The 26,613-nt window shown below is 34.0% G+C and overlaps 3 protein-coding genes across 8 annotated transcripts in view; 1 reads left to right on the top strand and 2 right to left on the bottom strand.

Moving 5' to 3' along the window:
- Positions 1-26,613, bottom strand: part of LOC129750963 (opsin, ultraviolet-sensitive) — a 422,334-nt gene that overhangs the window by 367,218 nt on the left and 28,503 nt on the right. The gene's annotated exons all lie outside the window — the stretch shown is intronic.
- LOC129750966 (carbonic anhydrase 7-like) overlaps positions 1-26,613 on the top strand; it is a 94,956-nt gene that overhangs the window by 41,407 nt on the left and 26,936 nt on the right. The window lies entirely within an intron of this gene.
- Positions 14,294-15,200, bottom strand: LOC129750969 (uncharacterized). The gene is made up of 4 exons (XM_055746198.1): positions 14,994-15,200; positions 14,831-14,922; positions 14,636-14,768; positions 14,294-14,556 (listed from the first exon to the last, which is right to left on the bottom strand). Exons 1-4 carry the CDS (start codon positions 15,127-15,129, stop codon positions 14,318-14,320), a joined length of 600 nt encoding a protein of 199 aa, XP_055602173.1. The 5' UTR covers positions 15,130-15,200; the 3' UTR covers positions 14,294-14,317.

Here is a 26,613-nt window from a genome sequence, read left to right as displayed (position 1 = left end):
AGCTTTAAATGAACACACTTATTAGCTATGCAAAGCAGTGTAATGCGATTCTTATTTTCATCCTACGGTTAATCAACTTTCAAATTAGCTGTCAAAACACTAAAATTAAAAAAAATTTACCTATTTTGAATTTTTTGTATGACAAAGAATATCATTTCTGGAGTACAAGTTAGGTGTAGTTTTTGTTCACATGAAATGTATCGTAAGATCCAAGAAATATTTTTAAATTGTAAAATTTTGTTTTTTTTTACTTTCAGTACATCTCTAATGGTTTTCGAATGAAAATTTGGATTTTTCCGTACAAGCCTCCTTTCTAATTCAAAACACGTTGTTATAATTCAGGACTTCATCAACCGCATTCAAAAATTTTATTGCTATTTTTGACTGTAAAAACGACTAAACAAAGTTATTGGAGGTGTACGAATTTATAAATTTGAAATTTTCAAACAAATTTTGCAGCGGAATTATGTACAACAATGGGACAGGGGAAGATTGGGTGGACCAATTGTTGCACGATCCGACATTTTTTCTGGTTAAGTATGGATCATAATTTTTTTTTTCATAATCGTGGTGTTAAAAATGTCCAACAAACGTTTCGTATAGGAAACTGATACGAAAAATGTTTTGTTCTGAAGTAAAACCTTATTTGCCGTAGAAGGAATGTTAAGGTTTTTGTTAACAATTAGCACAAAAACCGCGCGAAAAAAACAAGAAAAATTAAAATAGTCATAAGATACACATTTAACAGAAGAAATATCTCAAAACCCTCATTTCATCAGAAAACATTCCGAATTACATGATTGAGTATTATTTTTGAGGAAAAGTTGAAAAACAGCTGAAATATTGACAATTTAAGTCATGCTGTGCAACGATGGGTTAGGGGACAACGATTGGCAAATCACCCTACATAAAATTGTTTTGAGATTTTTCAAGACTGAAATAGCCAAAAAATTATTTTCCAATTTCCATTTTACTTAAATATTTCCAAATAAATAAATTTCAACAGCTTACAACATTTTTAAAATCCTAAGGAGCAATTTCATTTCATATGTGAACTTGTATCTCATGAGTCATATTCTGAGTTAATTTTTATTTTTAACACGCTTGTTCTAATTCAATGGATTCATTGAACTAAATACATAAAGTGATCTCGATTCATAAGCTTCGCGAACGTAGCTCTAATTCGTCAAAAGTCACGACCAGATTCAGCGGTCACACGCCAACTTGCAAATCGCCATTTTTATGCACGATTGGTTTCGATAAATAATCTTTCGGAAAACCATTTCCGATGAGCCGAAATTTTCACACATTATTGGTGTTGTTTGGTGATGAGCGATCTTGTGCAACATTACGGTAGGTCATGTGACGATTTTGAGTGTTTTTATAAACGTGCCAAACAAAAGAGTTCCTTATAATTTTTTAGAGCATTTCAATAGATTTTAAGCCCTTTTCGACCAGTGACACTAAAAAAGTAAAAACAAACCCGAATAACGAATCGAGACATCACGACGTTCTCATGTGTTAGGATTGAGCATCGCCGCCTATTGAGCCTAATTAAAATGGGGACTGTATTTTTTCTGCGTCTTCTCACCATTGCATTCGTCTCGAGTTTTCTTCCCGGTTCGCGGGAGCAATCCGGACCAAAAGAGTACGAACTGGTATTGATCCACTTTTGTTTGTTGAATGGATCTTGAGGGGGGGTGCATTTGATGAATGGACTTTTGCGTGAGCGGCGCGTCACTTTTCGAATAAATTGTAACATGCAACGAATGTCAGTCGATGGCGGACGGAAAAGGAACGCTTGATGGGTTTAATGGATGATGCTTAAAGTAGCATTTAATGATCACACTTGAAACGTGTTCTCTTTTTCAAGAATTCAGTATACAATGACTGGCATTGTCATTGTCAAGCTGTGGAAGTAATATCGAATTTTTTCAATCAACTTTAAATTTTTGATTTCAGAACTTGACTCAACTAATCACCCTTAAAAGTGGGTTGTCATTTCTCAATGAGTACTTTGATACTCTTTCCCAGAATATCTGGCAACACTGTTGTGTCACCACGAACCCAATTTAAGTAGTCTAGCCTAACCGTGTGATGATGTAAACATTTGTACCGCGTTTATCATCATCACCTGTCATCAGCAATCATTGATCTATTGTTCTCGATTGCGAATTGAACAACAAGCAAGAGGAACCAAAACAAACAATGTTTTGGTTCTGCTGCAATCGGCAGCAATGTGGGGGAGGCTCCACTGAAACCGTAAGCACTGACCATACTGACTGGACACTCGATTTCGCTTTTTGGATAATTTTTCCTACAGTACGCAATGTCGATTCCAGAGTGCGCATCGATCGATTTGCTATCCCAGTAAGAAAATGCCACCTGACTTTAAAAAAAAATGCAGGAAATTTCTGCGATAAAATCGGGCTAGACAGGTACATTTTTCCTATAGGGCATTTTTTTGCCAAATTTTGCACATTCGCCACCTACCGTCGGTATTGAGAACCTGCAAAATTTGACAAAAAAAAATATCCACAAAATAGTCCAATTTTTGATCTAAGTGTCATGTCAGTATGATCAGTTCCGTAAGTATCAACAGTTTTTAATGCACAAATGACTTAGTCGATGTTTTAGAAACACTTGTGGTTCTAGCAGTTGCACAAAATCGGCTGACCAGCATAAGATATTTATCAACTTCCAGATAACTTACCACACTTTCCGCTGAGTCAGTGAGTAGTTTTCCATGCAGGAGGAATCACACCTAATGGGCAGCGCCCGATCAATGAGTTTTTGCGGTTTGTGTTTGTTTATTTCCCAGTTTTCGCGTGCGCGCGCGCGACATATGCAATTCTTTGCAAAACACATTCCCAGGCAAGTCGAGCGATATCGGACGCAACCTTGAGCGATGCATTTTTCTTGCGACAGTCATTGTTTTTGGATCAATTATATTTATAGCACAGAAAACTAAGGATCACACTTGGCGCTTTCGAAGTTTTCCATATGAAGAGATGAATTGCCATTATTCATCGGTACTTACATATGAGCTTGTCAGCGGCATCGAATAAATCAATGTAGGTACTTTCACTTGTTTTGGATCCGATTGATATTCAAGACCTTATTCATAAAACAATGACTAAACCAATTTTACATCATCAATCACGATTTTAACTTTTTCTCAACTTTATTACAAATTGCATCGCTTTTTTTTTTCAATTTATCTGTGCTAACGTTTTCTGTTTATAGGTATCCAACAATTTCAACTCATCTCATTGGAATTCTAAGGGAACATCCATAAATCACGTAGCATTTAAGGGGGAGGGGGGGAGTTTAACTTTGTGTGACGATGTGTGACGAGAGGGGGGGTAGGGGTTCAAGTAAAGCTACGTAGCTTTGATGAAATATCGAAAAAAAATCAAAATTGAACAAAATTATGCCTAATTCAATCCAGTCTGAACATGTAGCTTTAGACTCATACTGCCCGACTGTTTTCAAGCGTATCAAGGAGCGTACATGCAAGAAATGCAATTTATAGTTTGCTTCAAATTTTCTCCAAAAGGAGCATAGCAAAATCCACAAGGTCCCAGCCTCGGATAGAAAGATTCGTCCAAAGTGAATTGTAGGCAAAAGAGGACAAGAAGCTGACATCGCAGATGCTATTATTCCAGCCGAACAGACGATGGAGGAAAGCTGCCCAACGATTTCATTGGAATCCCGAATGGAGATAATTTGGACCGACGCACACAGGAGTACGTAGAAGAAAAAGTTGGCCAAAAGTATTTTTAAGTTTTGAAATCAATAAAATAGTTTATTTTGACTTATTAAACGTTTTTAAGATCATTTAAAATATTTTTAACCGTTTTCGTAATTTTCCATAATTTACTATTAGAAATTTTCTAACATTTATATGACATGATAGATCATCCAGGTTAAAAAAGTTTGTAAAATTAATGTAATTTTACTGAGCTTAAATTTAAAATAAACGAAGCCCTAGATGACTTTTTTGTGGAAAATATCTATTAATATTTTTAAACTTCAAACTTAAAAATATCAAAAATGCGCGAGTTTGCGCGAGTTTTTTCAATTGCACATGATTATTGAAGTTATCAATTTTCTAATGATATCAAACATTTTGGCGGGACTTGCTGGGAACATAAACAAAAACACTAATTTATAAAAAAAATCAACATTTAAAACCAAAAATAAATAGAAGAATTTTCAAAGCACTGCGCACTGTCTCTATAGTCATCGAATTTTGTCTATTATACTTAAAATTGTTAAACATCCCTCCATTGAAGTTTTCCATTTCAACTTTTCATTTTTAGTCACTAAAGAAAGTTTTATTCATTGATACGACGTAGTCACGCTGATTCAACGATTTGTAGAAAAATGCTATCTCATAAAAATACTAAAGTTTCGACAGCTGCAACAGCTTTTGAACAAATCAGATGTCAAAAAACTGACCGGTACATGGTGCTAAATTTATTCAAGAATCAAATAAACATTGACATAAAAGTAGCCAATGAAATTTAAATTTTGAGTTTTGGCCAGGTTTTTGGGTGAAATACTCCTGTGTGCGACGCAACGGATTGAAAATTTACTAGCTATCCTGTTTGTTGAAAGGTAGCTTGATTTTTTTTGACTGATTGATATGCTTTTTTAAACTTCCATTTATAACTTCTTTCCTTTTTTTTTGTTATTTTTTGTATTATTCTATATTAAATATCGATATTTAAAAGTGCGGGGGGGGGGGGGGGGGTTTTAAAGCTACGTTATTATCTAGGGGGGGTCTATGACTTTGTGACGAAATGCTACGAGGGGGGAGGGGGTGGTTTAAAAATGCGAAAAAAAAGCTACGTCATTTATGGACGTTCCCTAAGGAAATAATAACACGTTAGGAGAACGTGCCCTTCTTCCAGAAAGAGGTAGCAAAGCTAAACCTTCTAAGAAGTTCTGCTTCATTGTCGTATCATTATCATCTTCCCTCTGATAAGTAGAGTCATCACTAGCATTCAAATATTCTGATACCAACGATCAATTAGGGTAAATGTACCCGAACTTGGCCCCTAAGGCATGGTTGACTATATTTTCCATGATTGTAGTCTTCCTGTAATATGTACCTTCAAAAGTCCTTCGACAAATATGATTGCTTACTAGCCTGAAATGTAGTAAAAATATGTCCTTGCTTTAAAGCGGTGGATAATTTGATATAAACCTGATCAAACTATTGATTGAAATGCTCCTTATTGTGGCCCCCGTTCCGAATTGTGGCCCTTTATGAGTTCCTTAAATTGGCCGCCTCTAGGAGAAATTTGCCTCACTAATACAACAACAGCCCCCACGAATTCGTTGATAATATCTTGGAAGGAAGCACAACAATGTTCTGTGTTGTTTTCAAAAAGTCGAAAGTACGAAATGTCAACAAATTTTTAGAATCGATATTTGCGTTCAGAATTATAATCTTACGTAAAAAAGTTTCATTTGTTTGTTTCAGTTTTTGTTGTGTTTAAAATTTCTATTATCAGAATGACAATCTAGAACAAATAGGTTCGAAAATATTGCATTGGTTAACATAAATATGTTTATTAACCGAACAAACAAATCGTTTGTTCAATTTTTTAAAATGAAATCATGATAGATCTGTTTCCATTGAAGTTAACACACGATAGTGAATGTTCATATTTTTTTATTCCACTCCCATAAAAGGAGGAGAGACATTTTAAAAACCATTATGACCGAAGCAAGAAGCAAGCTAAAGCTAAAACTCAAGTAAGCGAACAATTCTTTGAATCATACCTACATATTTAAAATGTCGCCCTTAGGAATTTTCTAGCAATCGTTTGCGTACACCCGGATAGCAAAACAAGACAAACTATCGCTCACTCCAGCCATCCTGATAGAAATAGATTGCATCTCACTCGTTCGTTTGGGGACTATAGCCAATGGAAGCGAACAACAAATTTACAAGCTGGGTGAAATTCAAGCTTCATCCCACTCGCACTCATGCAAAATCATCATCCAAACTCGGCAGCGCTTCCTTCGCATATTCCTTTCCTACGGAAAACAAACGTCGTCACCTCTGCTGATGCACAGTGATCCATAATATAAAACAAACTTGGTCAAAATATTATTTTTGATTTCACATGAAATTGAAAACAATAAAATTTAGCTCTTAATAACATAATTTTTCAACATTGTAATACAACTACTTTTTTTTTAATAAACATAATACTTAGAATAACATAATTTTAACTTTGTAACCATTCCTTTCGAAGCGAAACCGCAAATGTTCATCTCCAGCACAAATAAAATTAAATCAAAATATGTTGGACCTTATTTCCATTTGTAGATTTCTTTTTTGGGTATGGATAAAGTTACTTCAACGTTGTGATCCAAGATATCGATTCGGATCCGAATCCTGTTGATTTCGTGCTCAGAAGTTGAGAGGAAAAGTTCTAGAAATTTACCAAAAAAAAGGCAGCTAAACTTTTAGTATTATAATTCCAACTAAGATGCCACATACGCTTGAGAGATAAATAAATTGATTATAGTCCAAAATACATTTATGGTATTTTCATGTTATTTTAATTCAATCATTCTTTTTACTTTCGACCAGTTTTAAATTTCCAGACCACTGTGCACTAACGGCCGACGATTCGGCTGCCGGCTGCCGGCTACCGTCTGCCTGCTAATTTCGTTCTCACACACACATACAAACCTCGATTAGTGGAATTTCATGCCAAGATTAGGCGAAAAAAATGTTTTTATTTTCTTCAATTTTAGATCAAATATGTACGTTGTTTGGAGTAGGTTATAATTTTATATTTTTTGCCACGTTTTGCTGTAACCAACGGTATTTTTTTGTGATTTTTTCATAGGGAAGTGTGTTTTTTAAATCGATCCGAAGGTGGCAGATACACTAGCAAGGTAGGTTCATTTCAGATTTTTTCCGAAAATCGTAATTTTACTTCCAGTTCGTCATGTGAAAAAAAATTATTACGCAGTTATTTGGATTCAATTGCGGACAAATGCTATGCAGAATGTAGACAAATGCGATTTTCTTTTATGTTTGATTTATTTTATATTTTTAGGCATATATTTGACATACAAATTAATAAAATGCATTTTGGCATGCCAAGATAAGGAGCATGCCTTGTTAAGGCTCACTTACCCTAATTGCTATTGTTTGTACAAACCAAAGTTATGAGTAAATTTCAGCCATTTTTTTAACCTATGAAAGAATAACGATCAAATATTTTTTTAGTACGGCTTTGGGCATTAACATACATAATTATAAAGCGTTCTTAGTTTATGAATTTTTGAACACGTTCGAAACGTAATAATAACTATGATCGATTGTAATTATTTTCTCCTGCTAGCCATTAGCACGAATAAGCCAGCCAGTTGCCAAGAACATCTTGGATTTGGCATTAATTAAAGAAATTACAAGGGAAACTGCCGATGCGGAATTTTTGTGACAATTGTGAGTGATTTTAAAGGGTGATACGGTCAAAATTTGGGCCAGGAAAAAACGCGTGTAAATCGGTGAAATCGTTTATTTAAAAAATCAAATTAAATTTCTTTTTCAAGTTTAATAAGTAAAATATTCAAGAAAAATATTCAGTTAGGCTTCCCCTTTTCCAAATCCGAATTGCCGGACCTTGCGCTTAACCCCTGCCATCAGATTTTGTACAGCCACCTTGTCCACCTTCTTCGCCGCAGAAAGCCAGTTTGCCTTGAACTGCTGCTCGTCCTTAGCAGTTTTTTTGGTTTTTTTAGGTTCCGCTTGACAAAATCCCGGTATTTCTCAATTAGGTGGAGCTCTGGTGTGTTGGGAGGGTTCTTGTCCTTGGGAACCACCTGCACGTTGTTGGCGGCGTACCACTCCATGGCCTTTTTACCGTAATGGCAAGATGCCAAATCCGTGTTTCACGTAAATTTCTGGGTTGACAGTCCCGGAAGCTATGAGAATGCTGCTTTTCAAGCCACAGGTACAGATGGCTTGCCAAACCAGATATTTCTTCGCGAACTTTGACAGTTTCATGTGCTTGAAAATATCTGCTCAGAAAACAGACGTACAAACTCGAACAAAAAATCTTCAAAAAAGTGTGTAAAATTTCAAATGCTGACACCTAAAAAATACGTTGAAAATTGACTTGAAACAGTGCCATCTATTGCTCCGTTACAGTTACAGATCAAATTTCCATGAGCTCAGTTTACGAAAAGGCGTAATCGCATATGAACTTAATAATAAATAAAATAATACCGCTCTAAAATAGACGGGTTAAATTTGTCGCTAGTGAAATGCAATAAGAGTTGTTTTTGACTGGGAAGGATAGAAATCCACTTCCGTTATTTTTGCACTACTGAGACAGTCAAAATAACGAACAGTTAAGTTTATGCACTTCTTGAACGGTCAGAGGACGAATTGAATTTACACAGCCAATTGGGAACATTCTTGACGATCAGTCTAACCCATCAGAACTGATTCTAGACATCTCGAAGCGGATTATTTCCAAGTAAATATCACTTTTGCATCCCATTGTTTATAATTTAATACTCCTAGTTTGAAGGGAATAGCGATTAACTTTTAAAATATGTTTCTATTATGCAACGTGACGAAAGTGTTACGAAACTTCAACAACGATTTTCTCGAAACATGAAAAACAGTTCATACGACCTGTTCAAAACTGACCAAAATTTTGTTTTTTTTCTTAGTTTGGTTTTGACAGTTCTCTTTGGCGTGTTTGGAGACATCTGGTGGCCCAGCCAAAAAACGAAAATTGGTTCCAAATGGTCGTTGGAAATGCTTGTACGTCTGTTCTCTGTAATATCTGCTACCTTTCCCCTTCCTTTGGCCGTATAAAACTCCTGTCCCGAAAGCTGCTTGTAGTCGGCTTTGACGTAGGTTTCGTCGTCCATTACCACGCAGTCAAACTTCGTCAGCATCGTCGTGTACAGCCTCCGGGATCGCGCTTTGGCCGTCGTATTTTGTTTATCATCGCGATTGGAAGTCACTACCTTCTTGTAAGTCGATAGTCCGGCTCGTTTTTTGGCTCGATGCACGGTTGTAGACGATACACCCAGCTTATTTGAGGCATCTCGGAGAGAGAGGTTAGGGTTTCGCTTGAAACTACCGGCAACTCTCTTTGTCGTCTCAGCGGCTTCCGATTTTCGATTCCCCCTCGATCCAGACTTCCTGGCTGTCGACAAACGTTCCCCAAACACTTTAATTACATTTGTAACAGTTGATTTGGCAACTTTTAGCGATTCTGCCAGCTTTGCGTGCGAGTAGCTCGGATTTTCGCGATGCGTGAACTTAATTTTGATTCGCTGCTCTTCTTCCTTGGACGGCATTTTGACAACTGAAGAGTGAATTCCAAAATCAAAATAGGAACAACATTCTACACACACACACACCTTCAAAATGAGGGGTGTTCAGGTTTTTGAAATGCAAAATTGAAAGAAATACGTCAAGTTGAAATTGGCCAAATTTTGACCAAATCACCCTTTACCTTTAACCAGGCCCGTGCGAAGGACCCGTCCATGGGGCGGGGTGTGGTTTGAAATTAAAATTTAGCTAAAAGTAATAAAAAAAAACTCAAAAATACACAACAAATAAGGCAATGGATTTCTAACATCATTTTTATACTCATAATTTATCACTCAAAAAATAATAAATTTTGCTGATAAAATAAATCAAAACTTCCAAATCAAACCATAATGAAAGTTTCAAATCAATGATATTTTCGCTAAGTCATTGATAAATTTTTCTAAATGATGCTTCTTATTCTGATCTACAAATTTGCCTCGAAATAATTTCTTAGCAGTCTAGTTTTAAAATTTGAAATAAATAACCACAAAACACAGGTTCAGAAATAAATTTGAATTCTTAAAAAAAAAGTCAAATCAGGAAAAAATTTAACCATGATTCATTGTTAGGAAAATGATAATAATTGTTATTTATAATTCATCTTGATTTACCATTTTCAATTGAAGGGTAGATTGAAAAATTTCGCTGCAGTATAAAATGTGAATTTTTGATTAGGAAAAAAACAAAGGTTTATGTTTTAGAACACCTAATATTGGGAAATGAAAAACATAGACCAACTCATCAAAAATATTTCTAAAATCAAAAACGTTTGTCTTAAAAATTCGTTAAATTTATATTTATCCTGGTTGACCGGATTTCATTCAAAAATGCCGGGATTTATTCTGTTAATATGGTAAATCAAACAATATAAAAACAAACTGTGTTATAATTTTATTTTATTCAAGCCTTCAAAACGAAATTTTTAGTGCAAGTTTTATGAAAATTGTCATGAAAGTTTTTTTTGGAAGACTGAAATACGATTTAAAATCTGTCGATGAGTTTTTGATTGAAAAATAATTATTTTTCATTTATTTTTCTCGATTTTTGTTGAGTATTTTCTGGGTTGTTACTTTTGTCATTTTATTTTCTTAGATCAATTTATTTGCCGGATATTGTCCGGATTTTGTTCGTCTTAATTGAAATCAAGTTCCCGGATTTTACCATGTTTTTATTAAAACTTGCCCGGATTTGTCTGGAGCAGATACGTGCTAAATTCTGGCAACCTTATTTTAAAGTTAAAATGATTCTTTTCAAATTTTGTTCTTGTTAAGTTACACTTCTTAATAGAAACCCATTCCTAAGACAAGGTAAGGTTTTTGTATGTCAAGTTCAGAGTTTTAATACAAAAGGTAAATTAAATTACAAATCTATATATCTAATACAATCTAATATAAATTACAAATACATTCAGAAATACGTTTCAATTCGTTAACGTCATATAGTGTCGTAAAATGAATTATCTCAAGTCTAGGGTTATTTAAGATTAAATTTTGCCGGAGGTTAAATGAATTTCTGATTTGCTTGTTAACCCTTATAAGATCAAGTAATCTTCCGATACCACGATGAAAATTTACAAATACATCCCCCAACCACCCCACCAACTTCCCTCCCACCCCCGTTCGCATGGCCTGGCCATTTACGTTGAATTGACGTTTTTTGATCACTAAGAGTAAAACATGCGAAAAATTGTATAATTGATAACACTGAGTAACAAAAAAAGATTTTTTGAAAATAGTCCAGGGTTTTCCAACTGAATTAGACTAATATTGACGCCCTGAGTCCGAAAATGACCATGGTTTTGTTCAATCAGGTCAAAACCCCTATTACTAGTATATTGAAGCGTATATAGCTATATGGTTGTATCTCAAAAAGATGACCTGATACAGCAAAATCAATGTGATATTCTAACTCAGGACACAAAAATTAGTCTAAATCAGCTGAGAAACCCCAGACTATTTTTTGGCTGTCACCCAGTGTAATTATTTCATTTTTTCTTCATGTTCAGAATAAGCGTTTGATGAATGTATTTAATCAATTAACTAAACATCTTTGAAACATCTTTGAAACATCTTGTCGACATTTTACGATTCTTATGAATCTCAATTCAGAGATTCACTCAGACACGTCTTACACTCATAAGAATAGATCAATGACTGGCTTTGTTTTGTTTGATTTGCATAGTGTTGCCAAAATAAAAAAAAACCCGATTTAATACACTTATCAGTGGATTGGAGGCTTTCTTACAGAGAGTCAATTATCTTTGGAAATAAATAACACAATAATGGATTCCTTATTTCTGAATTATATATCATTGATCTATAAAAAAAATTATGATTAAAGAAAATCGATAGCAAAAATGACTAAAATCAATATAAAAAAGGTGGCCAGTACGTTTTTTGGAGGATAAGCGAACTGATATTCAACGAGTTCATTTATAATCCAAATATTTCAAACTGTTCAAGTTTGAGAGCCTCATTTCTCGACGCGCACTAGTGGTCAAGGGGTTAACCTCCTAAACTTTCATGCTAGATGGCGTGGGATCGATTCTCTGCTGTTTGTGAACTTTTTGTCAAATTTTCGATCGCCTCTGTAATTAATTTAGCGATTGCTGGCTACTGCTGCTGAGCAAATGGCTACCTTTTTTGGAGCCAACGTAAGCATGATATGTTCTATGCACGCAGAGAAAACTTGGATTTTGAAACAAAACAAAACTGACTTTGATTCAAAAAATTCATTTTTTCGATTCAATCTCCTGTTTTCTTTGAATCAAGTAATTATGGTTTTGTTTCAAATAAATAATTTTTGAAAGAAAGAATTAATTTTTTGAATCGAATAATTTTGGACTTTGATTTTAAACAAATTCTTTGATCCAAAAGACATTTGTTCAATTGCATTTTTATTTGGAAACAAAGTAAATTTTCTTTCATCCAAAAAAAATGTATTCAATGCAAAGGAATAATTTCTTAAAATAAAAACTTCAAACTTAGAAGGTTTTTTGCATTGAGTGAGAAGAATTTAAAACGGTTTGGCTGGTCGAGTGAAAATGTGGATCAGAGTTAGCTTAGTTAGGAGGATTCAGGATAAAGTATGGTAAGTTTATGTTAATTAAAGAATGAATATTGAAGATTTTCAATAAGTGCTTGAAATTTTACAGGACCACGGCCGATAGATGGTTTTCCAAGTCCCTGGATGCCTCAACCGAGGTGACACCGCTCCAATCCAGCGAACAGGTCCACGAAAATTTAAACCGGATGATTCGATTGAAGTGAACCAGTGAGTTGCCCAGTGTTTCATTTATTTGTGAATAAAAATAAATTTTAAATTTGAAATCCTTTCTTTTTATTATTTGAAAATCCTAATAAGAATTTCAAAACAACAGAAAATAATGCTTCCAATTGGAATAAATAGAAAATGGTTCAATAAATAAATGCTTTTAAATCTAAATTAAATTACCTTGTGGCAAAAGAAAGCAACTTTGAATCAAAAGAAGCTGTTTTTTGTTTCAAAGTATCAATATTTTGAATCAAAGATTTTTTAAAAGAAAAATTCTTTGAAACAAACGAAAATACATTTGAAACAAAGAAATTTTTATTTATCCCAAAATCAAAGGAAATTTTCCTTTGTTTTCGCTGCACTTTCCTTTCAAATAAAAAATCTTTTCGCTGCGTGTGGAATAGAAAATTTTTAAACAATTTTGTTTTTTTTTTTATTTTGAGATATGACCTACAGGAAAAAAAATCAATTTTTTGATACTAAATTCATCAAAATCGTGAAACCTAGAATAGGAGTTAATGTGGTAAGAACGTTTCAATGGAACATACAAATTCACGGACATCATCGTAACTCATCGAGCTGAGTCAATTGGTATATATAAAGTGGGGTCTTGGACTCTTAATTAATGATATCCCCAACTGACCGTTCGTTATGCCTTTCTGTAAGAAATTCATCTTCAGTGTTGCGGAACACAATTATTATTTTATTTTATTTTTAATTAAATTTGATTTATTTTCTGCATATCCTTCATCTCATCCCTATACATCTTACTGAGTTTATTTTATTTACAGAAACGATAAGAGTTTAATGCACTTCATCCCACTGCAAGTGTGTTTGGTACCGGAATCTAAATTGCAAATGTTTCATCGGGGTTCTCGAGAGAAAATTAATGATTTTAAAACCCAAAACTAATAACTCTGCTTCACATATGATTTTTATACTTCAATATTTTCGTTAGTTAAATAAAGCAAAATATCATTGTAGCAAACATGTTAACATGAAAAAGTAGGACATTCACATTCTAAGCCAAATGTAGGACCTTTGGAAAAGTGGTTAAAAAGTACTGTTTCTTCTTCTAAAAAGGACGTCTGGTACCGTTACTTTATAACTTCGTCATTAGATTTATCTAAAATGTTCAAACTAAATGCATTAAGAAGGATGTTTTCAGTTAATTTAGCGGATCTAAATACAAGAAGAGACTAATGGGGACAAGGGAAGGAAATTTACAAGACATCACATTTTGTTGCTTTGCTAAGAAGCGTTGAATTTCTGTGTTGTATTTATTCGAAAAAGTTTTCAAAAGTGTTTATTAGAAGTTTTGAGGCTATCTTGAAGTGATTTTTTTCGAAATACACTATACGACATCAAATGCGTTATTGTCCCTTCATAAAACATTACCACAAGCTTATAAAACTTATGAGTTTTCTTAATTGTTGCTTGAGCTTGATTTAAGTTTTCAGCGTTCAAAATTGAGCATTGTTTAATTGAGTCACAACTTAAACCTAAACTGATGCGTAGTTAGATGTTTCCATTTTGTGTCTCTAAGACTGGCACTGTGCAATTGATTTTTCTAATCTCAGCCAAACTGATTTTTATAATTTCAACCACGGGACATTACTTTCAAAATGAATCCTATTCAACTCCACATTTGAAAATTCAATATAACTTTTATTACAAAACATCAACAGTTGTAGGATTGTAAACGGCACTTCCATTCTGGTGGCTCGTAATTTCCGATCCGTTCGATTGTTGCTGCTGCTCCTGGCATCCGGGATTTTCCACATCCTTGCCATCCGATGCGTTCTGATGGGTTTGCCGAAGTCCAAATCCGGTACCCTCCCAGCGGGAATTTTCCTCGTTGAAAAATTTCGTCAACACTTCCATGGTTATGCAAATATGGACAGTGGCATCTGTAAATTTAGTTGAAACAATTGTAAACAAGTGAGTCAGCTTCTTCTTGGAATTGTTACACGAAGCTATCGTTCTTACAAACACAATCGGCTAAAATGTAGGCATCAACCGCAAAAAACGTGTCCGACTCGATCAGTACTTCGCGAAGCACAATAATGAACATGTGAATCCCATAGGTTATGATGTAGGGGAAGAGCGCTCGTTTATCCTTCTGCAATGATAAGGAAATTTGTGTATCACTGTAGAATTCTCATTTATGATTTTCACTCTTACGTAGATTATTCCATAGAAAAAGCTTATTCCTGTAGCCAGCCACATGAAACTAATCAGCCAAATCCAGTCCCCCATCCACTCTATTTGCGTATCTGAAAATTCGAATCCATTTTATTGTTAAAAAAACGAATCAAACTTTTTCATTTTTAACTCATTAGCTTACAATAGGATAAATCCAAAAATGAATACATATGGAACTCCAAGTCATATAACGTCACAATACTGATTGACATTATTATTGCCAAGATAGCTAGAACGTAGCCATGGAAGAGTACGTAAAATTTAATAAATTTTTCCATGGTCTTTAAATTTTCGTTTCAATCGAGCACCGATCCTTTCACAATAGATTCGCAACTATGAGTGATCTGAATGATTACTAGCGACCATAGTCAGAACAGCTCACTAGCTGATAACAAGATTATGTTTTGAATTATAGCATAAACAACAATTTCCAGGACGCAGGGTAGGCATATTCGAGTGAAGAGGTAGTTCGTTGCAAATGTTTCGGATTCTCGCTAAAAATACATGCGTCTTGGTGAACTCTCTCGAACAGTTTTGACAAATTTATCAATTTTCTAGAAACAAAAAAAAAAGAAAGATATCCTCGATTTTCAAGACGGCCCAAGTAATTGGGATAAAGTCTTATAAATAGTAAAGAGCAAAAAATTTACATTGAAATAAAAAAAACAATAAAAAGAAAGTTGAACAAAAACAATGTGATGAGCATTGAAAAACATTAAATTCTGTAATCAGATTACCTGAGGTCATGGCCGTAGGAACGGGGGAGGGGGGGGGGGGGTTAAGGGGTTAATCCCCTTCCTCCATGAGGGTCCTAAAATGGCAAGCAAAATGTTCTTCTCTTAACCTAAAATTTTAAGTTATTAACCAAATTTTGAAAAAAGTTATTCGCAAAAGGAGCTGGAGCATGAATTTTCGATACAGTATTTAGTTCCGAATATCGAATTTTCAATATGATTAAACTCACCAAGGTTGCCAGATTTCTCGAATTTTGCTCGAATGTTATCACTTTATTAGCAAAATTAAAGAAAAATTTTAACTGCGTGGTCATAATGATGTATTTTGTGTCCAATACTAATTGTTGAGCAAATTTTATCCTAATAAACTGGCTGATGTGTTTCGATGAAAAAAAAATTCGAGTTTTTTTCTTCTTAACTTTAAATGAAGAATTCTCGAATTAACGTGTATATTGCCCAGATTTTGAGTTGTAAACTTCGAAATCGAATGCCCGGATTTGGCAAGGTTTAAAATAAAATAGCCTTGATTTGCCCTGCCCGGGGAAGAGTGGAAAAATATCAAGTTAGTTTAGTTTTGAATAATTACTGGTTCTGTTCTGGTTCCAATTTTTTTTAAATAAAATTCAACATTTGTTGCCTGTGATCGGATTGTGGAATCGGCATCCAGTTTATTATGCTTGATTTTCAATTCAGTTCATCAAAGGAACAACATCTTGATTCGAATCTTGGTTTTTGCATTTGAAACTATAATTAGACTCCATGTTCAAAACTCATCATTCCGAAATATTAAAAGAAAATATTCAAAATTACAAACCATTTTTAAAATTTGGACTTCAAATTTTCACTTTTGATTCTTATGCAGAAACAAAACTAAAAAAGTTCCTAAGTATTGAAATATCAGAGTATCATTATTTGGAATTTTCAATAAGATTCACTAGTCGAATTACCACTAAATAACTTGAGAAAAAAAATCATTTAGAAAATCAAAGGAAGATTCAAAGTACAAATAAGAGATTTCTGGTTAAGGAATCTGTTTTCAAAAAATACCTTTTTGGTTCATAGTTTTTGAGAATTTTTGTTTGTAATTTAGATTCATGAATCCATTTCAAATTACGAATTTTATTCAGGTTCAAATTTTTTTTTCTTTATTATAGAGACTTTCAGCCTCGGGCTGGTTCGTCTCCGGTGAGGTTCAAATGGTTCAAAATGCAGAATCCAGATTTGAAATTAAAATTAAAAACTGTTGAAAATAACACAAAACCGATGAAAACTATTATCATGAAATAAGATCTGAATTAATTTTGAACATTGCGTTTTTTGAAAAATTTCAATTTAAATTTAATTATTTTCAACAGGATTTATCATGAAATATATAATTAAGATATTTTTCGTCGATTAAATAACTTGTATCTACTTAATCTTCAGGGTCAGGAAAATTCAGCTGGAAATATATTTTATTGGTTATTTGTTTAACATTATGTATTTTATTGATTTGAAGTACAAAACACAGATTGGAAGTGATTCAAACCCCTAACTTAATATTTTACTTTTATTGTTTAACATTCGATTCATTTCATCACAATTTTTCTTTCAAATTAAGCCTTGAAGCCTTGATGTCTCATTTTTTTAAAGCTTAAAAAAGTGGAAACTTCTAGGACTTGAATATTATCTAGAGTTATAAACATTACTTGAAAAACTAATCACATTAAAAAAAATTAACCTGAATAATGAGATACTTCTAGTGTCACATTTTTTTTACAATTCTTTATGTATGTATTTTCCAAGAAAAAATGTCATAGGAAAAATTTTGTCATCCCACAGTTTTTAAAAATATAAAAAATACTGGTTTTAAACATTCAGAAATCGGCGAAACAGACTTTTTTTAGAATAAATTAAATTGCCAAATGATACATTAGAAACGTAGAAAAAGCATACAATCAATCTTTTTAATTTTATTTAATACAATAATTAAGTAATGGACCAATAAAAAAAATGGCGCTAGATATCCCACTCTTCCCTACATTTGAAACCCAGATTTTTAAAATGAAAATCTCAATGTTTATTGATTATAGAAAAATTGAAATAAAAATGGGAGGACAAAAACCAAAAAAAAAAGGAAATGTTTAAAAAATTTTGAATTAATAAAGTGATCAAGATTCAAAAAAAGGGAAACTAAAGTCTTGATACAAGATTTAAAATTTTAAAGTTGTAATAACATAAGAAAAAAAAATAAAATACAATTTTCAATATTATATAGGAACATAAATTGAGAATTTATGAATTTAAATGTAATTTGAAACTGGGGCTCATTGAAGGAATGAAATAAGGTTTTGTGACATTCCGAAAATCAAAAATTGCGATAACTCAACGATTCAGTTTTGAAAACTTCTTCTTGGAAAGTGAATTGAGAAACAAGAAAAGTAAAATATTCCTATTTTAAAATTTTAAAACCGTTCAATTTAATGAAAAGAATAATAGCATTTTCAAATAATTTCATATTTTACATCCTCAAAAATTTCAAATGAATTGGAAATCAGGAAAAAAATATTTAAACCATTTATCATGTTTCGAACTTAAAACAATCATTTAAATGAAATTGTGAACTCATCCAAAAGACAACATATTTGAATATGCATACAAAACTACCTAAATTACTACCAAAAATTACAAAAAAAAACTAGAATTGAAATAAACTTCATAGCTTTAAAATTTCAACTATAAACAAAATTTTCAATAAAAAAATTTTTTTAAGTTTTTTTGTAATTTCCAAGTTTTTAAGTATTTAGGAATAGAAAAATTTTCAAATCGAAATTCAAAACACTCATGATTTTGAAATTTTTATTATTCATTAGGTCCATGGTAAAAAAAGAACAGTTTCAATTGTTGAATACCGTCAAACGGGGTAACATGCAAAAGCAGGGTTAGGTGCAAAATTTGAATACCACAACGATCATTCAAATTTTATTTCAATATAATGTAATAAAGTTATCATTGAATGATAACAGATTGATGATGACATAGTTTTCAACATCGTGAAAAAGTTTTAAAAGTTTTTGATTCTCATAAAAAAATTAAAAAAATCGAGTAATAGATGGACATATTTTTACATTTTTCGATGCCGTTAAATACTTTACCCAGTATGACGGATTGGCTTAATGATATCACCTTCAAACTTTATATTGCTCTCGTTATGCCATACCAACACTGTTGGTGTAAAAATATTTTTCGGACAATGACTAAATTTTTTTTTAAATAAATATTTTTATAATACAGTTACCTGTCTGGGGCAAAATGCAACAAAATTCAAATCAGAACTTAACCTAATAAATCGCGTTTCCGTATGCTGCGATATGATTGATTTGCATTATGCGTTTTTTAACATTAAAATTTTATCCATCCTAAGATTTATTTTCATGAATTAAGCTAGTACATAGGTCAGCAACCTGCAGCTCGCGAGCCGCATGCGGCTCTTTGGATGTATAACTGCGGCTCTTTAGCTCAATGTGTGAAAATTTTGAAAATCTTCGAAATTTTCTGGAGTAAACGGACGCAACATATGTTTTCCTTCAGTTCAGATAATATTTTACAGGATAAAAAAAGAAACAAAAAAAAAACATCTATAGAACAAATTAACAGCATCTTGTCAGTTTGCAACCAAGGTGAGATTTAGAAATCAGTTAACGTTCTTCATACAAGTTTGATTCTGATTAAGTCTGATCCAGCAAAGCTTGGAAAAATTTTTCTTCGGTGGTCTGGGAAGTTTCCCGTTGAATTTGTTTTCTTTGTTGTTCTGATTTAATCGGATAAAAATTGAGCATTTTTTAATCGTCAAATAAAATCCTCACTGTTGAGATTATGAAATTGAGTTTGTTTTTCTTGAATTGAATATTTTAAAAATAAATTTGCTTTACCACCGTTCTGATCAAATATGAACATCAGATGATGATTTTCATACTGATAATAATTGTTATGTGCTTAAAAATTTCTGTCTTAAAACTTTTTGTTTTTTAATTTTTCAAATATTGAATTCCCTCTCTCAATGTTCTTTTTCAAAAAAAGAAGCATTTTCTTCCATAAACTTTAATATATCTTCTTATAACTTTTACATCCTTTTTTATTCTAAACTTAATTTCTTTATCATGTTTCTGCAATTATTTTTAAAACGTCATGACTGTTTTAAAAGTTGTTTTAGATTTCTGGGTCTTTATCAAAATTTTGGTTTGTTCTATGAAGTTATGATCAGAATAACGTCAAAAAACTAAAATTTGAGTTTCAAAAATCGGTTCGTTGAAAAATGAAGTACAGCAAAGCAAAGCCAAAGTTAGATGTCTATTATTATGTAAGATTTAATATTGTACACGAAGATCCGAGATAGCTATCAAAACTTTCATTGGACCCCATTGATGATTCAAAAAATCACTGTAAAATACACTGAAATCTGTCAAGAATTGAAGTATTTAAAAAAAAATTTTAATGACTGTTTGAAATATTTGAAATTGTTTTGTTTGGAGACTCAGGGGTTTGGACTCAGAGCTCGAAGAAATCATATTCCTTGACCGCAGTAGGGCATGAATGAGAGAAAATAAATTTCATCCCCACGTGTTTCAAAAGACGATGAAATAAAATCATATTAGCATAGACGAACTTCACAATGACAGTGAAAACATTTTTTTCTTTCGTCATTCGCTCCACAGTCATTCAATCCACAAAGTCGTGACAGTCAACAAATATTCAGTCATGTCAATTGGATTTTTTATGATTGGATGTGCTTTCTGGGAGGAGAGAATTGAATTATAGCAAGTAGCCCCAAGTTTACTACCTAAGTCCAAATAAAGTTTAGTTGTATATTTGAAGTCCTAGCAAACAGTCGTTTCTTTAGCTGTTCCTCCTGACCAGATAAGGTCAAGTCTGATATCACCTCCAAGTTAAAAGGTCGTTGACCTAGTGAAGGTAAAAGGTCACAGGACGTGACACTTTCTATACTAACAGACAACCAAAAATTTTCTCTTCCGGACTCTTAGCAATGCCGTTTGGACGAATGCGAAATCAATTTAACGTGACTACCCTTCCCCAGCACGGTAAGGCTTGTCTGAATGATAAAATGCCTCTAAAAACGATGATTTTAATTGGTCGGCTTTAAAATTTCTTGATAGACTATGACCTGGAAGAAAACCAGTGGAGATCCCCGTCATGCAATGTTTGTGGATAAAAACGCCCAGGCGTTAAAATCTCAAAAAAAAATCATGCGTTGTTTGCAATTTCAACTTTATCATGATCTCCGAATTTAGATGACGGAGTTTTTCAAAAGTTCACATTCACCAGTAAGAAATTGAAGTGACTTTTTTTCGACAGTCAGTCAAAGATGGCTATTTTGACTAATCAAGCCCCAATCGGGCGCAATGATGGAAACGTGAAACGTAGACATTGAAAGGAAAATTATTTCACTTTCATCTAAGAATGTCAACAGTTTTGAGCATTGGTTTAGACATTCTTTTCAAGATTTCGTTAGTATGGAGAGGAAACAAATTGAAAGGATTACGATTTCAAACAGAATTGATAGGTTATGTTCGGCTTTCGGTCTTTCGGTCAAGATTTTACAACACTTTTTATGTGCTCTTCATCCAACGTTTCGAATATTTATTTATTCTTTTTCAAGGAACTAAAAATAAAGCATAAAGCATAAAACATATTTCTTGTGAAACGAAAAAATGTTCACTTACTCGAACATTCGTGCTATAGTCCGAAATAGATGCGCTCCTAAAGCGTTCATCAATCGTCGGTTTCTGGCTATAAAATTTGAATTTGAAAATGGTTCAGCTCAGAAGTGAGGAGGATAGCGTGTAACTTACGTGCCCAATACTATAATCTGGCCTGGGCGGCGGCGCCTAATCCGTATTCCGAATGACGTCCCGAAGCAACACTTTATCCACTCGACTCACAGTTTGTTATTGTTGTTTGGGTTTCTTCTTCATAGCCAGAAACCGGCGCCGATGAGTGCTTGTGAGCTATCTGGGAGAGTGTGTGGAACACTCCGCCGTAGGAGATCGCTCTTCCGTCCGTGTCGCTCTGTATATTGACGGTATTCGGAGTGCTTTGGATATAGCACATTTCGAGTACCTCTAGATGCCGGCGGTGCTTGTTGGAGCTGTCGAGAACGGTGGCTTTTTCAAAGTCGAACATGTGTCCCTGGTCGAAGCAATGTTCAACAACGGCCGATTGTCGTAGCTCTCTGATGGCTGGGTCTGATGCTGTGGACCCTGAGGCGATGATTCGGTTTAATTTGGTGACGTCACATTTATGCTTGGACATTCTAGTACGAAGTTTGTAGCTAGTTTGCCCAACATAAACTTTTGAGCATGTCTCGTTACGGTCGGATGCGCCTGCGCATGGGATATTGTAGACCACATTGGAACGATCGATCGGTTGTATCGGGTCCTTAACCACAGGCAGTAGGCTGCGTATCGTATGTTGTTGCGTGGTGCCGATGCGTACTTGCGGATAGTCCGTTTTCAGTGAGCGAACTATGTTCGCAGTTAGGCCGTCGATGTTCAATATGGATCGGTAATGTTGTGTGGGTGTGTCTTGTGTGTTTTGGCTGGTGGTGTCGGTTTCGTTCGCTTTCTGCACTAATCTATTAATTAACGTTGTTGGGTAATCGTTTAATTTCAAATTTTCATGAATCAACCTGAGTGCGGCGTCGGGGGAAACGTTTGTCGAAAAGGTTTTCACACGTTTTATGAAATTCAGAGCCGTGTTGATTTTGAGCCGTGTGTTATGAGCTGATCTGAAGTTTAAAAAGCGACCCGACGAAATTGCTTTTCGATACCACTCGGTTTTTATTGATTGGTCTGCGTGTCTGATCAGTATCAAATCCAAGTACGGGAGGCGATGATCTGACTCTATCTCGACAGTAAATTGGAATACCACCCGAAAATCCAATTTACTGTCGAGATAGAGTCAGATCATCGCCTCCCGTACTTGGATTTGATACTGATCAGACACGCAGACCAATCAATAAAAACCGAGTGGTATCGAAAAGCAATTTCGTCGGGTCGCTTTTTAAACTTCAGATCAGCTCATAACACACGGCTCAAAATCAACACGGCTCTGAATTTCATAAAACGTGTGAAAACCTTTTCGACAAACGTTTCCCCCGACGCCGCACTCAGGTTGATTCATGAAAATTTGAAATTAAACGATTACCCAACAACGTTAATTAATAGATTAGTGCAGAAAGCGAACGAAACCGACACCACCAGCCAAAACACACAAGACACACCCACACAACATTACCGATCCATATTGAACATCGACGGCCTAACTGCGAACATAGTTCGCTCACTGAAAACGGACTATCCGCAAGTACGCATCGGCACCACGCAACAACATACGATACGCAGCCTACTGCCTGTGGTTAAGGACCCGATACAACCGATCGATCGTTCCAATGTGGTCTACAATATCCCATGCGCAGGCGCATCCGACCGTAACGAGACATGCTCAAAAGTTTATGTTGGGCAAACTAGCTACAAACTTCGTACTAGAATGTCCAAGCATAAATGTGACGTCACCAAATTAAACCGAATCATCGCCTCAGGGTCCACAGCATCAGACCCAGCCATCAGAGAGCTACGACAATCGGCCGTTGTTGAACATTGCTTCGACCAGGGACACATGTTCGACTTTGAAAAAGCCACCGTTCTCGACAGCTCCAACAAGCACCGCCGGCATCTAGAGGTACTCGAAATGTGCTATATCCAAAGCACTCCGAATACCGTCAATATACAGAGCGACACGGACGGAAGAGCGATCTCCTACGGCGGAGTGTTCCACACACTCTCCCAGATAGCTCACAAGCACTCATCGGCGCCGGTTTCTGGCTATGAAGAAGAAACCCAAACAACAATAACAAACTGTGAGTCGAGTGGATAAAGTGTTGCTTCGGGACGTCATTCGGAATACGGATTAGGCGCCGCCGCCCAGGCCAGATTATAGTATTGGGCACGTAAGTTACACGCTATCCTCCTCACTTCTGAGCTGAACCATTTTCAAATTCAAATTTTATAGCCAGAAACCGACGATTGATGAACGCTTTAGGAGCGCATCTATTTCGGACTATAGCACGAATGTTCGAGTAAGTGAACATTTTTTCGTTTCACAAGAAATATGTTTTATGCTTTATGCTTTATTTTTAGTTCCTTGAAAAAGAATAAATAAATATTCGAAACGTTGGATGAAGAGCACATAAAAAGTGTTGTAAAATCTTGACCGAAAGACCGAAAGCCGAACATAACCTATAAATTATCTCCGGTCGAAAAACAAATAAACAGAATTGAGAATTTAAACTTAAATTTTTGTTATCTAAAAATATAAATATTGAAACCTTTTTTTTATTTTACCAGAAATCAAAATGAGAACTTAAAACCTGAATCGGAATGTTTGTAATAAAAAATAAATTAAAAGAAATTTTATATCCGTATTATCTGACTACATCTCGCGACCGATCGTTAAATTTTGTCAAATTTTGACTTATTTTTTTCAAACCGTTAAATGAGCATTCATGAATTAAAATTTGTTGGTTTATTTATTCTAAGGCCCGGAAATATTTATCTACTTGAAATGATAGTTTTATGCGCATAACAAACAAATGAACCTCATTGGCTTTTAACGGATGTTCAAACCAATAAAAAAATTAAGCATATTTGTAGAATTTGAAGAAAAAAGTAAAAGCGACAAACCCTCGTTTAGTTTTTTTTTTTAAATTGATTTACCTCTTATAGTATGCATTTTTATGATATAAAATTTTCATCTTTTTAATATTTCAACAGAACACATCGAAAGTTTATTTTTTTATATGGGAATAGGTGTCTGGAAAGAATTGCACCAAAGTTTGAAATGATAAATTTATCAGGTTACTGTGTCAAATCTTCATAATTTAACGTTACTAAACTGTACTCGTTTTGAAAATGTATTGATTCAGAAGAAAGAAAATCGCTTCCGTTTGCCAATAAAACAACGGAAATCTGTGGCGATGTGAAAAGGATAATGAAACTGAGTTCTCATCAGGATGCAATGTATCTTAGCGATCACCATTATTTGTAGAATGGATAAAATAAAGTGCGGCTCTTTCAAACTTGGGAATTTCCTTTATTTGCAATTTTTGGCTCTTCTGTCTCAAAAGGTTGCCGACCGCTGAGCTAGTAGAATATTTTGTAGTATTTTTTACCCCTAAATGTATGCAGCAGATTAACACTTTATTCTTAAAAACATTTTTGACAGAAAAAAAAGTAAAATTTAGTTCGAACAAAACCAAAAATTACTGCAATTGGTGCTTTATGCGTTATGACATCTCAATGTATCAAAAAATATAAATTTTCAAACGTTTACATTTGATTTTTCATTAATAACATCGTTTGTTGCAATTTACCCCTTTTTCTAAGTAGGGTGAAAATCGTATGTTTTTAAAAATTTAAAAATAACTGGTGAAACCAATAATTTTTCTGACTACGTCAGTTTGGTGTCTCATCAACCTTAAAACTTTTGATGTACAAGAGGTATGATTATCTGTAGGCATTAAGATTTTAGAAGCCATTGAAGTTGAAAAATGTTGCATGTTGCCCAGTTGACGGTATATTTTTCTATTTTAATAATATCCATGCATTAAAAAGCCAAAGTTGTGAGATGTGTACAATATTAAAAAAAAACCAACAAAATGTAAGGGAGAGTGGGGTATCATGGGCCACTTTTCTTTGCTTCATTACTTTTTTATTATGAAAGATAAAAAGAAAATAAGTAACTGGAAAATATTTCTACATTTTTAAGGCATCATAAGGCTTTTTTCTTTAATTTTTAAATACATGAATTTCCACAGTTCTGACTGTTTCAAGAAATTTGTTTTTTTTTTGGATTTTGAAAAACTATGGGGAAACGTGGGCCACCAAATCCAAATTGACATGATAAAGTGTAAAGTCTATGAGTTGACCCAAAACTGAAATTTCATAATTCATTTACTTATTTGAAAGCAATTTCAGATGAGGAAATAAAAAATAGAGTTCCTAATTCCTGGCTCCTGAACGTTTTTTGCACTGGAAAAAATGGACAAAATATTTTTCATAACTCATTATTTGGCATAAGAAAACTTTGCAGTTAGAAAAAACGTATTTACAGTTCATAATGTGTATAAAAACACCAAAATATAGGTGGCCCGAGATAACCCACAAAATGTGGCCGACGATTTCCCACAAGATATGATTTGCAAATTGGTTGCGTTGGTGTGACTTATTGATGTTTCTTCACAAATTCCTTTTTTCACGTGAAAGAACATGAAAAAATTAACATCATAAGCGTATGAGCATATTTTTGTCATGTAATTTAGGTCTCCCACGAATGCAATTAGCAGGTGCTTGTCTAATCATGTAAGTACATTTATCTAGGCTAGTTGAATAAAAGAAGCATAAGATACGTACATAAGTCAACAACATATAGAAAAACATACTTACGCAAAGCGATTTACAGTAGCCCACGTTACCCCACTCTCCCCTACTGAATTTGTTGTTCGTTTTCAGTTCAATTAATATTCACATACAATAAGAAATTTGATATTCAGCTGATGTAGTCAAATCAGCATCCTGCTCTCATTTATCTATTGATGCTTTAGTTTGGTATTGGTTTTTCATCGAATTTTAGCTTATTGATATTTGAATGAAACCTGATTCTGGCATGATAAACTAAACTATGAAGTCATTTTGGCATCGATAGCTTACTTTTGCTACTGTTTGCTATCTATTTAGGCATCAAAGTCTGCTCTCATATGTATTATAAGGGAAAACTTTCAAGAGCTGCAAATTTCAGGCAAATAGAATAAGACTAGAAGATAATTGCAGGTGGTTGAAATAAACGAATAGATTCTGATGCTACTACTTGAATGGGCTCAAGTAGGCGTTGACTTGTGCGAACGTCAAAAATTTTTGCTCCGTGAAAAACTCATTCTAGCTAAGGAAGAAAAAAGTTAAAATAAGGAAGAATCGG

This window comes from Uranotaenia lowii, chromosome 3 (assembly GCF_029784155.1).
Source record: "Uranotaenia lowii strain MFRU-FL chromosome 3, ASM2978415v1, whole genome shotgun sequence".
NCBI classification, from domain to species: Eukaryota; Metazoa; Arthropoda; class Insecta; order Diptera; family Culicidae; genus Uranotaenia; species Uranotaenia lowii.
Note: the sequence above shows the minus strand (reverse complement) of the source record. Positions and strands in the feature narration are given on the sequence as shown.

Excerpts from the sequence above, each read along its gene's own strand:
- LOC129750969 (XM_055746198.1), bottom strand. The coding sequence starts at position 15,129 with ATGGAAAAATTTATTAAATTTTACGTACTCTTCCATGGCTACGTTCTA. Across the intron at positions 14,923-14,993 it reads ATTTTTGGATTTATCCTATT|ATACGCAAATAGAGTGGATG; the intron begins GTAAGCTAATGA and ends TCGAATTTTCAG. Across the intron at positions 14,557-14,635 it reads CATTTTAGCCGATTGTGTTT|ATGCCACTGTCCATATTTGC; the intron begins GTAAGAACGATA and ends CTAAATTTACAG.